The sequence below is a fragment of the Staurois parvus genome, unplaced genomic scaffold, assembly GCF_062004578.1.
Source record: "Staurois parvus isolate SC_StPar_1 unplaced genomic scaffold, SC_StPar_1.0 ptg001286l, whole genome shotgun sequence".
Lineage (NCBI taxonomy): Eukaryota > Metazoa > Chordata > Amphibia > Anura > Ranidae > Staurois > Staurois parvus.
Window position 1 is genome coordinate 243,138 of NW_028319082.1, and position 12,935 is coordinate 256,072.

General features: G+C 45.8%; 1 protein-coding gene across 1 annotated transcript in view; it reads right to left on the reverse strand.

Annotated features, from left to right (window-relative positions):
• Positions 1-12,935, reverse strand: part of LOC149437496 (uncharacterized) — a 202,166-nt gene that overhangs the window by 119,985 nt on the left and 69,246 nt on the right. The window contains exons 20-22 of the mRNA XM_089660890.1: positions 11,135-11,343; positions 8,010-8,164; positions 2,067-2,306 (exon numbers count right to left, since the gene is read on the reverse strand). Of these exons, the coding sequence (XP_089517016.1) occupies positions 2,067-2,306; positions 8,010-8,164; positions 11,135-11,343 (604 nt within the window). The remainder of the gene's footprint in view (positions 1-2,066; positions 2,307-8,009; positions 8,165-11,134; positions 11,344-12,935) is intronic.

Genomic DNA, 12,935 nt, shown 5'->3' on the forward strand with positions numbered 1-12,935 from the left:
AGTGTCCCTGATCACTGCCACACCATTCCCAGTGCCCTGATCACTGCCACACCACTCATAGTGTTCCTGATCACTGCCACACCATTCCCACTGCCCTGATCACTGTCATATCAGTCCCAGTGTCCCTGATCACTGCCACATCAGTCCCAGTGTCCCTGATCACTGCCACATCAGTCCCAGTGTCCCTGGTCACTGCCACACCATTCCCACTGCACTGATCACTGCCACATCAGTCCCAGTGTCCCTGATCACTGCCAAATCAGTCCCAGTGTCCCTGATCACTGCCACATCAGTCCCAGTGTCCCTGATCAATGCCACATGAGTTCCAGTGTCCCTGATCACTGCCACACCATTCCCACTGCCCTGATCACTGCCACACCATTCCCACTGCCCTGATCACTGCCACAACAGTCCATGTCCTTGATCACTGCCACATCAGTCCCAGTGTCCCTGATCATTGTCACATCAGTCCCAGTGTCACTGATCACTGCCGAATCAATCATATTGTCCCTGATCACCAACACACCAGTTATCATGTCCCTGCTTATTATTAGATGTGTAAATTATGCCCTTAGGTAGCCTGAAGGTACTCCTTAGATTTTAGGCCCCTTTATGTGTCTAGGCTATGGGATGATGGCACCCGTCTCAGTGTCCCTGATCACTGCAGGCTTCTTCCCCCCAAAGCAGCTTGTCCCCACGATGATGGGGACAAGGGCCTCTTCCCCACAACCCTGGCCTGTGGTTGTGGGGTCTGTGGGCGGGGAGCTTATTGGAATCTGGAAGCCCCCTTTAACAAGGTCAGGTGCATTGGTGTAGCCAATCACAAAGCAGCGCATCGGTCGACTAGCCCGCTGGACACCCTAAACATTTGTGTGTTCACAGAATACACGATGTTCGAGCCGAACATCAAGGACATCCCTAATAAGTACTGATCTCTCTCCTTCCCCTGTTGTAAGTGGAAGGGGAGGGATCAGCACTGTAAACTGTGATGATCAGTCTTAGGGATTACGTAGTACCCAGCTCCTGAGATCAGCTGGGTACAGTGTCTCTGTGTACCCAGCCATTTAATGACAGCTGGTGTCAGGAATGGACTTGCCAGTAATGGTGGGACTCACCTGCCTTGTGGGCTGCAGTACCAGGGCTGGCCAGCGGGTGCTCTCAGCAATCAGAGACTCAACCCTGCAGCCAGCCAAACACCTGAAGCTGATTATGCAGGTGTATTTAAGGGATGGCCAGACCTGCAGTCTGTGCCTTGGTGTGTGTTTTCCCATGGGCCCCTGTATCTTGTACCCTGCATTCCTGTTCCTGTTCCTGCCTCTGCCTGACTCGTTGCTGACCCTGCCTGATCCGGACCTCTGCTGACTTCTCCTGTTTTGATCCCTGGCTTGTGACCCCGACCATTCTCTCCGCCTGCTCCTCCTGTACCTACCTGCCCGATAGTTATCGACCCGGCCTGCCTGATTACGTTGTGCTCTATATGTGTATGTACCTATGAATCTATATCAGTTTAGGTTTGGGTTTGTTTCACCTTGTTGTATGTATTTGTGTTAGCTTGGGGTTTGGTGCACTGCGTTTATGTTTGTATTGTTAGTCTTTAATAAATTGTCTTATTGTTTATAACATATCTGAAGCCTGCGTTTCTCTGCGTCAGTTCACATACCTCTGGTCATACCCCGGAGCCCTGACAGCTGGGTACTTGGTAAGGGGAGGAATCAACACTGTGAACAATACTACAGTTATGTGATTGCTGTGATGACCAATCATAGGGATTACACAGTACTCAGCTCCTTGGATTGGCTGGATACAGTGTCTGTGTACCCAGCTATCTAATGATAGTTGGGTACACAGAGATCATCCGTCCAATCCACTGGCCGGTGGCTGTTTATCCAGTGCTGTTTATAAATGGCGCTGGATAAATAAAGGGCCGCTGATCCGCCATTGATACACGCACAGTGCTACATAAGAGGTTAGGAGGATATATTGTTCTGGGCATTCAGTGAATTATGTCTGAAGTCAAAGTGTACAAAGAACACGCAGAGCTACTAACCTGTGTGCTGTGTACTTACCCGTTCTTAAGAAGATAGTACTTTGTGTCGCTTGAATTGTCAGGAGAGGCATAAAGATTCACCACTTTGTGATTGAAGGTGTAGACATCCAGATCCGGTATGACCACTGAGATGTAGATAATATCTTCTACATTCAGGGTGTCGAAGTCTGAGAGAAGGGCTGTAAATCCGTTATCTTTATAGGCCGTCATGGAGACTGAATAACTTGCATTTGATGTAGTGCCGTTTATTACTGTGGGCCTGGAAAAGAAATGCACAACAAAAGGTTACCTACCTAGAACCCCGTGTAGGTACGTGGCCATGCGTCTATGTTATTATACAGGCCATCAAACCTATCAGATACCTTCTCCAGCTCTGTGTATACTGGTGGAGGAGGTGAAGCAGATATACAAAATGAGTTTTACAAATGCACTACAAAAGTTTCAAATTAATATTTATAAGAAACAGACAAAATAAAAGAAGCTCAAAGGGTATCTCCACTTTTGTGGGGGGGAAAAAATTAGCAAATGAAAAACTAAATGATATAGTGTACACAGTTGCAACTCAAGTCACATTGTAAATGAATGTTATTAAAAAAGAATAGAATAGAGTAACACAGAACAGAATAGCATAGAAAATAAAATAATCTAATATTATTATTATTATACAGTATTTATATTGTGCCAACAGTTTGCTCAGCACTTTCAAATACAAGGGGAGACAATACAGCAACAATACAGTTCAATACAAGAGGGATAGGAGGACCCTGATCCTGGGAGCTTACAATCTAGGAGGGAGGGGCTAGTGGTACAAAAGGTAGTAACTGTGGGGGATGGACTGGTAGGAGGAATAGAAGAGACAGTTTAAGGTGGCTATGACATGCTGGTCTCTTTTAGTGTATACAAAAGGGAGTATTAAGGTGGAAGAAATGTCATGACATCATCAAGTGATGCCGTGCGTGATGACATCATCACACGCAGTACTTTAAACTATTTAAACCCCACACAGCCCAATACATTACATGCAGGGATGGTGCTATTTTCTTTTGCGCCTTAGGCAAGACCAGCTACTTGCGTCCCCCCCAAAAAAAATAAAAATATTAAAAACGGTAGAAAATATTAAATCAACAAAACATGAAAAGGCTAAATTTCTTTTAACTTGAAAAAATAAGTGGCATAAGATGCCACCAGCACCAATAATAAAGACAAAATATATATTAATCAAATATAAATTAAATGAATTAACCAATCAGACAGAGAAACAAAAATAAAAAAAAAGAGGTACAAAACTCCACAGTGATAAGCAGCTGCCAGTCAGCTTTCAGTAAGAGACTGAGTCTGAGAGGAACACTAGGAGTGCCATCTTAGTTGCTACACTGGCTCCTGAAACCCAGAATCTTCCTCTGTCCTTTCTTCCTCCCTTCTGCTGCCCCTCCCCTCAGATGAAGGATCATTCATGACTTGGTGGTGTCCCTCACAATCAGTCAGCATCCACTCCCCTCCCCCCTGACCAGTGTACGCCCCCCTCCTCCTCCTGTCACCTCCATGACCCACCATGCTCAGGCTCAGCTCTCTTCTGATGGCGCCTGCCGGGATGCGGAGTTCAGGCTGCGACTCTCAGTGAGGACAGGCGGCCTCCCAGCACTACACCTCATACACACCGGGCCCCGAGCACACCCTTGCCTATTGATTGGCTCCAGCTGAGTAGAAGGTGGAGCCTGTGCTGGACATGCCCCCATTCGGTCACTAGCCGGCTCCCTGTTACAGCTGGAGGATCATGTGTGCCAGTGTGTGTACTGGAGTTGTACAGACTGATCCATCCCAGCAACAACAGACCCCTAACAGAAGCAATAGATCTCCTAAAAACAGTGTCAATAGACCCTCCAGCAGCTATAGACCCCTCCCTCAAAAGTAGATCCCTCACAGCAGCAATTGACCTCCTGGCAACATAAGACCCCAACAGCACCAACACTAGAACCTTCACCATAGATCCCCTCAGCAACAATAAATGCCCCTGGAGCCAGCTCTGATAGACCCTCCAGGGCACCCCAGCCCCCTTGCCATTACATTCATTCAATGCTGGAGGTTCATTCTCCTGAGTTCCTGCTGAAAAAAGCCCTGGATATAAAGATGTCTATGGCCTTAAAGAGATGCCATTTATTTTTTGGGGGGTAGGGGTGTAGTTTGGTGATCCCTGGGCTATCACAGCTATGGCTGATTACTTGGAGGCCCCTATTTATACTTCCGGTTAGCAATGTATAGCCAAATGCCTGCGGGGGTTCCCCCTTATTTGGAAACCCCATATACTAGATTAATCTCTCTACATTATATGTATAATCTCCAATCCTTTTAATGTCTGGGCCACTTTCCCATGTGGAGGCTACGGCCCTCTAATGCTGGGTGCAAGCTACATGTATTCTGTGTTTTTACAGCAGGTAATCCATATTTGTAGTGTGACAGACCCAAACTAGACAGGGACTTTTGGAGGGGACTGCAGACTAGCCTCTTGCCTACTGACCATGGCCCTGGCATCTGAGGGGGCTCTACCCTTTGGGAGGTGTGTGCCTGGGTGGAGGACCTTTAGAGTAGTTTACTCAGGATTTATGTTCATGTTTTCCCAAAACACAGACTCTGAGAACTGGAGGACCTGGATACAGATTTGGGGTCTCTGTGCCCAAACCATCATTGACTGATTCAACTCCCCCCTCTTCCTAGACTCAGAGACTCTAAGAAGATGTCCATATAATAAGCTCAAAACAACCTCATGCTGAGGACTGTTGCTGTAATCTGTTTACAGTATTAAGGTGGTATGTGTTTACTGTCTTTCAACCTCTATGTGCCTCCTAGGTGTGCATTCCCATTGTTAATTCAGTTAATTGAGTCACCTATTGTTTCTGTCTGTCTGCTAGTCCTCCTGGAAATGTGATTAGTATTATGTCCACTTTACCTTGTTATTAAACCATTGTGGGGTATTTATCCTAATGCATAGTATTTGTTTTTATTGTTCATGTGGGGACTGCCCCTGTTCCTGAAGTGTATACAAATCGGTATTTCTGTTCAGTAAAGTAGTTCCAGTTGCACCTGAGCTAGTGCCGTCTAGTTCTTGGGTGCAATGCCCAGCTATATTACCTTGGTCCTGTGTTCCAGTGGTGAGGAAGCACTTCTCTGATGGAATCAACCAACTGGGGTAACAGGTGTTCCGTCATATGTAGATATGCATTGCAGTGTATGATGTTCAAGGTGTGCAGAGAATATAATGAGAATGAAGTTCCTATGCTTGAGAAGGGAGAAACTGGCCAAAGTCACTTGGGGTGAGGTGCCAGATATTTGTTAGAACACTAATCAGTTGAATTCCAGCCCTGTCAGAGTCGAGACGTTCTTTTTTGTGACACCTTGTTCAAGAGCCTCATATTAAGAAAAATGCAAGTGATTGAGTGCTTCAGAAACTTTGGAAATGGGGAGGAAAGCCTTTGGAGAAGCTGTGCTATAATTTGCACAAGTGTTCCGATGGCACAAAGCCTTCAAGGAAGGACGAGAAGGTGTTGAAGGTGAACAACGATCAGGACGCCGCTCTTCATCACAAATAGAACAGAATGTGGATGCAGTGAAGTCTGTTCTCAACCGGGACCGATGGCTCTCTATCAGAATGATTGCAGAGGAAACGGCAATTATCAAGTCAATTGTTCATGAAATCATGACTCAGGATTTGAACATGAGAAAAGTCTATACAAACCCGTCACCTGTTCAGAAGGAACACCGGCAACTCGTTTTCCAAGACCTGTTGGCCCATTTGGAAAGAGAGCCTGCTTTATTTGAGTGGAGTGATCACGGGAGATGAATCCTGAGTGTTGGAGTACGATCCCGAGATGAAGAAACAAAGTCTAGAATGGCACACACCCACGTCATCCCGCCCCAAGAAAGCTCCAATGAGTCAAATCCATGGTCTTTTTTTTTTATTCACATGAAATTGTCCATAAGAGATTTGTACCTACTGGTCAAACTGTGAATCAAAGATTTTATCTAGAAGTTCTTTGTCGCTTGAGACAAAGTTTTTCATGTGATTCCTGAGATCGGCTCACCTTGGATGCTTCATCATGACAACGCACCGAGTCACAGTGCTTTGGCTGTCAGTTTTTGGCTGAAAAACACATAATGGTGCGTCCCCATCCACCCTACAGCCAGTGGTGTATTTAGCGCTTGTGCTGCCCTAGGCAACACTAACATTGGGCACCACCAGCACACCCCCCATCCCCCACCACTAGCATTGGGTGTCCCCCTACCACCACCAGCACACCCCCCCAGCCCCTGCCACTAAAATTGGGTGCCCCAACCAACACCCCCCTTCCCCCGGGCCCCACCACCGCCACTCTCCACCAAACAAAACTGCCCCCAGCATCCGCCGCTGCCCACAAAGAGAGAGTGGGTTAGTAAAGCACTAAACCCCACCAGTGCCAAGCCCAATGTCTTCCTTTCTTGTGTGGGAAGCTTACACCCTCCAGAAGCACACAGCCTCCTTGGATTCCATGTCAGAGCCTCACCAGGTCCCCAGGTCCTCAGGCAGCGCTGCCCCCCCCCCCTCACAAAAAGTGCCGCCCTAGACAAATGCCTTGTTAGCCTCGTAGTACTGTATATATGCCTCTGCCTACAGCCCCGACTTGGCTCCTTTTGGTGACTTTCAAATTCCCAAAGATGAAGAAGGGCTTGAAAGAACACCATTTTGGCAGTGTGGAAAACATCCAAAGAGTGCAGGCTCTGAATGCCGATGCTTTGAAGAACGGAAAAATCTCATACTTTGAAGGAGACAATCCCTCCCTGTCCCCCAAATGAACTCGAGTACTAGTCTGCATGCTTACCCCCAAGCATAAATTTCCTTTTCAAATCCTCCTCAAGCAAAAATTGCCCCTCTTTCAGTACAAATCCCTTGCCCCCTTGAAATCAAATCCAGCACAGATCTTTGCCCCCACCAACCCCCTCCCAGCTCAAATCTTCTCCCTCCCAAGTCCCCCCTCCTAGCAGAAATCCTCTAGCCCTCAAATTTCCCTTGTGGGTATAAACCCTATCCCCTCCTCAAAATCCCCCCTCCTAGCACAAATCCCCCAATATTCCCTTCCTACCACAAATCCACCCCAATCATCCCTACTAGCATGAATCCTCTTCCCCAATCCCCCTCCACGCGCAAATCTCCCAAAATCACCCCTCCTAACACATTCTCCAAATTACCCCCAGCAAGAATCCTCACCCTCCAAAATGTTACCTCCTAAAATATATTGTACGCCACTGCTGCAGTTCTTCCCAGTACAACCCCCCCCCCACCCCCCCAACCCTCCTCCTAGCACTTATCTTCCTCTCCTTCCCCTTCTAACACACAAATACTCCCATCCCTAGCACTAAAATGTTCATTACTCTGAAGCTTCTGTCACTGCTCCTGATAGCTTGTAGGTAGAAACTGTCCATGCACCCCTCCCCCCCCCATCTCACATGATACCGCAGCACCCAGGGCAGTTGCCCCTCTTGCCCGCGCCTTGTCCCGATCCTGTTTGTATCAATATTGATTTTGGCTCTGCTTTTAGCTTTAGAGGTACATGTCAGATCTCCCTTTGGGGATGATTTTATGAGAACTTACCTAAGGCCAACTTGGGATTTAGCTATCATCCACTGGCATGACATGTAACTGCAATTGTTTTAAACAGTACCTTTGTATTTTACCCCTTTTTTAATGTTGTGTATAATAAAATATGTTTTTTTACTATTATCCTTTGGTGTGGTACCTTTCAAGTCCTAGAAGTTTTTCTTGTGAGGGATTGATTTATTTTTCAGTGTCCTGTAATAGAGGATGTGGTACTAGTAATACCCTTGGAACAAGTTGAGGCCTCTGTGTTGAGTCTCCTTCCCAGTCTCTCTAGCATACCATAAGAGATGGCCAGCTTGGATTTCTAAAAGACCAACATTATGTAATAATAGTTACCCAATTATTGACCGCAGGGTCACATTAAGCGTGATAGCCATATACAGCGGGTAAGTGCAGGAAATATTCATGACAGCATCATTCCGTGTTATAATCGGACCCGCCTGGGCAAATATATACAGCTGATTTGTGTATGTGATATGGGTGGAATTTACCTGTAGAGAGAGGAAGCACATAAGTCATTAGACGAGGTCAGAAAACTCCCCGCCATACAGTGATCTGCACATTAGCCAATAGTTACTATTAATGTCAGAGTATTCCCTGATAAGTCAACAAGGAAGTCTCCAGCTTTGTTAGAGCAGAACTCCAACCAAAAACAACCAGATAAAAATGAATAGCCCATCAAAAGATAAATGAAGAAAGCAGTGTTTGCTGCAATGTTCAACTTCATTCCAGAGGATTCCTTGGCGGTGCTTTTTACCAATAGATGTCCTCAGTCTGGTGGTCAGCATATGGTTAGGTCATCCTGGACTCTCCCTCAGCTTGTGACTGTACAGTGAAAGGAGAAGCAGAGGACTGAAGAGCTCACCCGTTTGTCACTCTCCTCCTATCAACATGCCCCTTGTCAGCACATGAACTAACTGACTCCTTGTGCTGCCTCTCCTTTTCACAGTCGGAGCCCCAATATATGGGGACTGTAAGAGGCTGAAAGTCACATGCAGGTACTATATATATATATATATATATATATATATATATATATATATAGTGCTCAGCATAAATGAGTACACCCGTTCTGAAAAGTAAGGTTTTAAACACTTCCCGTCCGCCCTATAGCATAAGTACTGCTACAGGGTGGTAGGGATGTGCAAAATCATGTATATATATATATATATATATATACATACAGTCAGGTCCATAAATATTGGGACATGGACACAATTCTAAAATTTTTGGCTCTATACACCACCACAATGGATTTGAAATGAAATGAACAAGATGTGCTTTAACTGCAGACTGTCAGCTTTAATTTGAGGGTATTTACATCCAAATCAGGTGAACGGTGTAGGAATTACAACAGTTTGCATATGTGCCTCCCACTTGTTAAGGGACCAAAAGTAATGGGACAATTGGCTTTTCAGCTGTTCCATGGCCAGGCCATGTTATTCTCTCATTATCCCAATTACAATGAGCAGATAAAAGGTCCAGAGTTCATTTCAAGTGTGCTATTTGCATTTGGAATCTGTTGCTGTCAACTCTCAAGATGAGATCCAAAGAGCTGTCACTATCAGTGAAGCCATCATTAGGCTGAAAAAACAAAACAACCTCATCACAGAGATAGCAAAAACATTAGGTGTGGCCAAAACAACTGTTTGGAACATTCTTAAAAAGAAGGAACGCAGCGGTGAGCTCAGCAACACCAAAAGACCCGGAAGACCACGGAAAACAACTGTGGTGGATGACCGAAGAATTCTTTCCCTGGTGAAGAAAACACCCTTCACAACAGTTGGCCAGATCAAGAACACTCTCCAGGAGGTAGGTGTATGTGTGTCAAAGTCACCAATCAAGAGAAGACTTCACCAGAGTGAATACAGAGGGTTCACCACAAGATGGAAACCATTGGTGAGCCTCAACAACAGGAAGGCCAGATTAGAGTTTGCCAAACGACATGTAAAAAAGCCTTCACAGTTCTGGAACAACATCCTATGGACAGATGAGACCGACATCAACTTGTACCAGAGTGATGGGAAGAGAAGAGTATGGAGAAGGAACTGCTCATGGTCCTCAGCATACCACCTCATCAGTGATCATGGTGGTGGTAGTGTCATGGCGTGGGCATGTATGGCTGCCAATGGAACTGCTTCTCTTGTATTTATTGATGATGTGACTGCTGACAGAAGCAGCCGGATGAATTGTGAAGTGTTTCGGGAATATTATCGGCTCATATTCAGCCAAATGCTTCACAACTCATTGGACGCTTCACAGTGCAGATGGACAATGACCCAAAGCAGACTGCAAAAGCCACCAAAGAAGTGGAATGTTCTGCAATGGCCAAGTCAATCACCTGACCTGAATCCGATTGAGCATTTCACTTGCTGAAGACAAAACTGAAGGGAAAATGCCCCAAGGACAAGCAGGAACTGAAGACAGTTGCAGTAGAGGCCTGGCAGAGCATCACCAGGGATGAAACCCAGCGTCTGGTGATGTCTATGCGTTCCACACTTCAGGCTGTCATTGACTGCAAAGGATTTGTAACCAAGTATTAAAAAGTGAAAGTTTGATTTATGATTATTATTCTGTCCCATTACTTTTGGTCCCTTAACAAGTGGAAGGCACATATGCAAACTGTTGTAATTCCTACACCGTTCACCTGATTTGGATGTAAATACTCTCAAATTAAAGCTGACAGTCTGCAGTTAAAGCACATCTTGTTTGTTTCATTTCAAATTCATTGTGGTGGTGTATAGAGCCAAAAATGTTAGAATTGTGTTGATGTCCCAATATTTATGGACCTGACTGTATATATATATACACGTGATTTTGCTAGTGCACTCCCTACCCGCACCGCTATTGGCTCCTCGGCATGTCAATCATCGGGTCCGGGCTGTTGATTCTCGGGACTCAGTAATCGTTGGCGGAGCTGACAGGGAGAGGTCTCTATGTAAACAACACGGATCTCTTACCTGTCAGCCCAAAGAGGCTGCTTTGTATTGCTCTGCACTGTAGAAGAGGACCTCCCTCGGTCTCTCCTCAAAATCTTCTGATGATCAGTGGTAGGAAGTATAGGGTGAGTGGAAGCTCCAGTCTCCCAGTGGCAGCGGTGCAAGTGCTGTGATGTGGGTGGTACTGCGCTGCCCTGGGTGTCCTCACTCCCAGTTTCAGGCTTGGATCTCCACTGGTATGGTCTCCCGCTGGCAGGAGAATATCCAGACTGAGGTGCTCGCTCTCTAACTCCCTTAATGCTTGCTTGGCTTTAGCTCTTCCCCCGCTGGGTGGAGGGGGATGGTGCAGCATGACATCAATATCTCAGTGGTGGGAGAGAAGAATAAAGGGCAATATCTCTAAAACTTGTTGTAACCCAGCACCTGGATATATATAAATGTTTTATTCATACGTATTTTAATATATGTGTTTTTTTTCTTCTCTTGTATAACAAAGAGTCAGACCGTGTCAGGAGAACTTACCACAGCTTCAGTGTTACTGTCAGAGGTCATCAATGGACGATGAATGGTCATCTCCGATGTTCCATCCACAACCTCCCTTACTGCAAAATACTCGGTGCTGTTCAGCCTTATATCGGACGTATTATAACCATTTGCTTCCAACCAACATTTTGACATTTGTATATTGAACTTTGCTCCAGTACAAGTCAAATTTGGAGATGGAAGGCTTCCTGAAAAAAAGAGTAAATTCATTCAGCATTTCTGAGATGAGAAGGTGACGGTGATGTGCTTGATGTACATTATACACTATAGGGGGTTTCTGCTGTAGCCGAGTGCTGCCAGCTATAAGTCTACCCATTTGCCACCCCCCCTCCCCAGCCAGTCTAATGGAAACATCCGGTGGGCATTGGGTATTTGAGCCATCTCTGTGTTCCCCTCATTCACTAGATGCAAATGGAGAAACAGAAAAAGGGCGCACCGACCTAGTGCATTATCGTTTAAAATATTTATTGAAGAAACAAAGTAAGTATACTCACAATAGACATAAAAACACAGGCATGTCAAACTGAACAAGATGTATGATTCAAACAACATGTGAGTCCATACGATGGAACCGTGGATGACCAACTGGCTAACACGTACATTTTTTTTGTCTTATCCAATGTTCGTTTTGGATGCTAATGGGCCATGTGATGTCAGGCTCAGCCTTCAGGTGGTTCTGATATGGCCCTTTTGATATAATTTAGTAACTTATATAGAGAGATATTCAGACTCCTGTAGTGTTGGCTCTGAAGAAGAGGTTGTGTCCTCAAAACACGTTAGCCAGTTGGTCATCCAAGGTTCCATCGTATGGACTCAGATGTTGTTTGGATCATACATCTTGTTCAGCTTGACATGCCTGTGTTTTTATGTCTCTTGTGAGTATGATACTTACTTTGTTTCTTCAATAAATATTTTAAACAATAATACACTAGATCGGTGCGCCCTTTTTCTGTTTCTCCATTTGCATCTAGTGTATTTGGACCACCCCAGTCTGTTGAGGGCAGCAAGCAGTGAATATTCCATAAAATTCCAGAACATTCCTATTGGGTCTACTGAGTCCTTTCCTAGCGTACCTTTGCCACTGTGCAGTCGCCAGCGCTCTTTTTGGCCAAGTGGATGGCTGCAGGCTCCGTGTCTGAGTGTGTGCAGAATCATCTCCCACTCATCCCCCCACCACCCCCTCCTTAGGGTCAGTTTGACAAATGCAGGCTTGGTGTAATTTCCTGCTCACTCTCACCCCCCCCCCCCATCCCCCCCTTGCAGAGCAGAATTGGTTCCCAGAGGGTATTAGGGGGCAGGACAGAGTGAGCCAATGGGAGAATCAGAAAAGACTCACCATGCAGAAGCTATGGATAGTGGGAACTGCAGTTCCTAAAGGGGCACTAGACAATGCTTTTTAATGATGGCTGGTAGGCTATGGACTGTAATTCCCATAAATCCCTGCATCCAGAAAGAGGACAGTTTTACTGTTTTCCCTGGCAAATCTGCCCAGAGCTGGGGCAGTCCAAGGGAGAGAGTGATGGGGCCTGATCTGTGGTGAGGTTCTGTGCCCCACATTTGAGGGACCAGAGCCATTAGAAAGGTGCTAAGAGGACCTGTTGCTGTCCTGTTTCCCCTAAATCAGGGAGAGGAGATTATCCTGCTCCCGAGCTGATGGACTGAATTCCAAGAGTTGAGAGAGAGAGTCGCTGTGCTTTCAGGATGTGACCTGAGAGACTGTGGCCTGTGAGGATTTGGGGCCTGATTGATGGAAATCTGCTAATCACTAAGCCATTGGAAC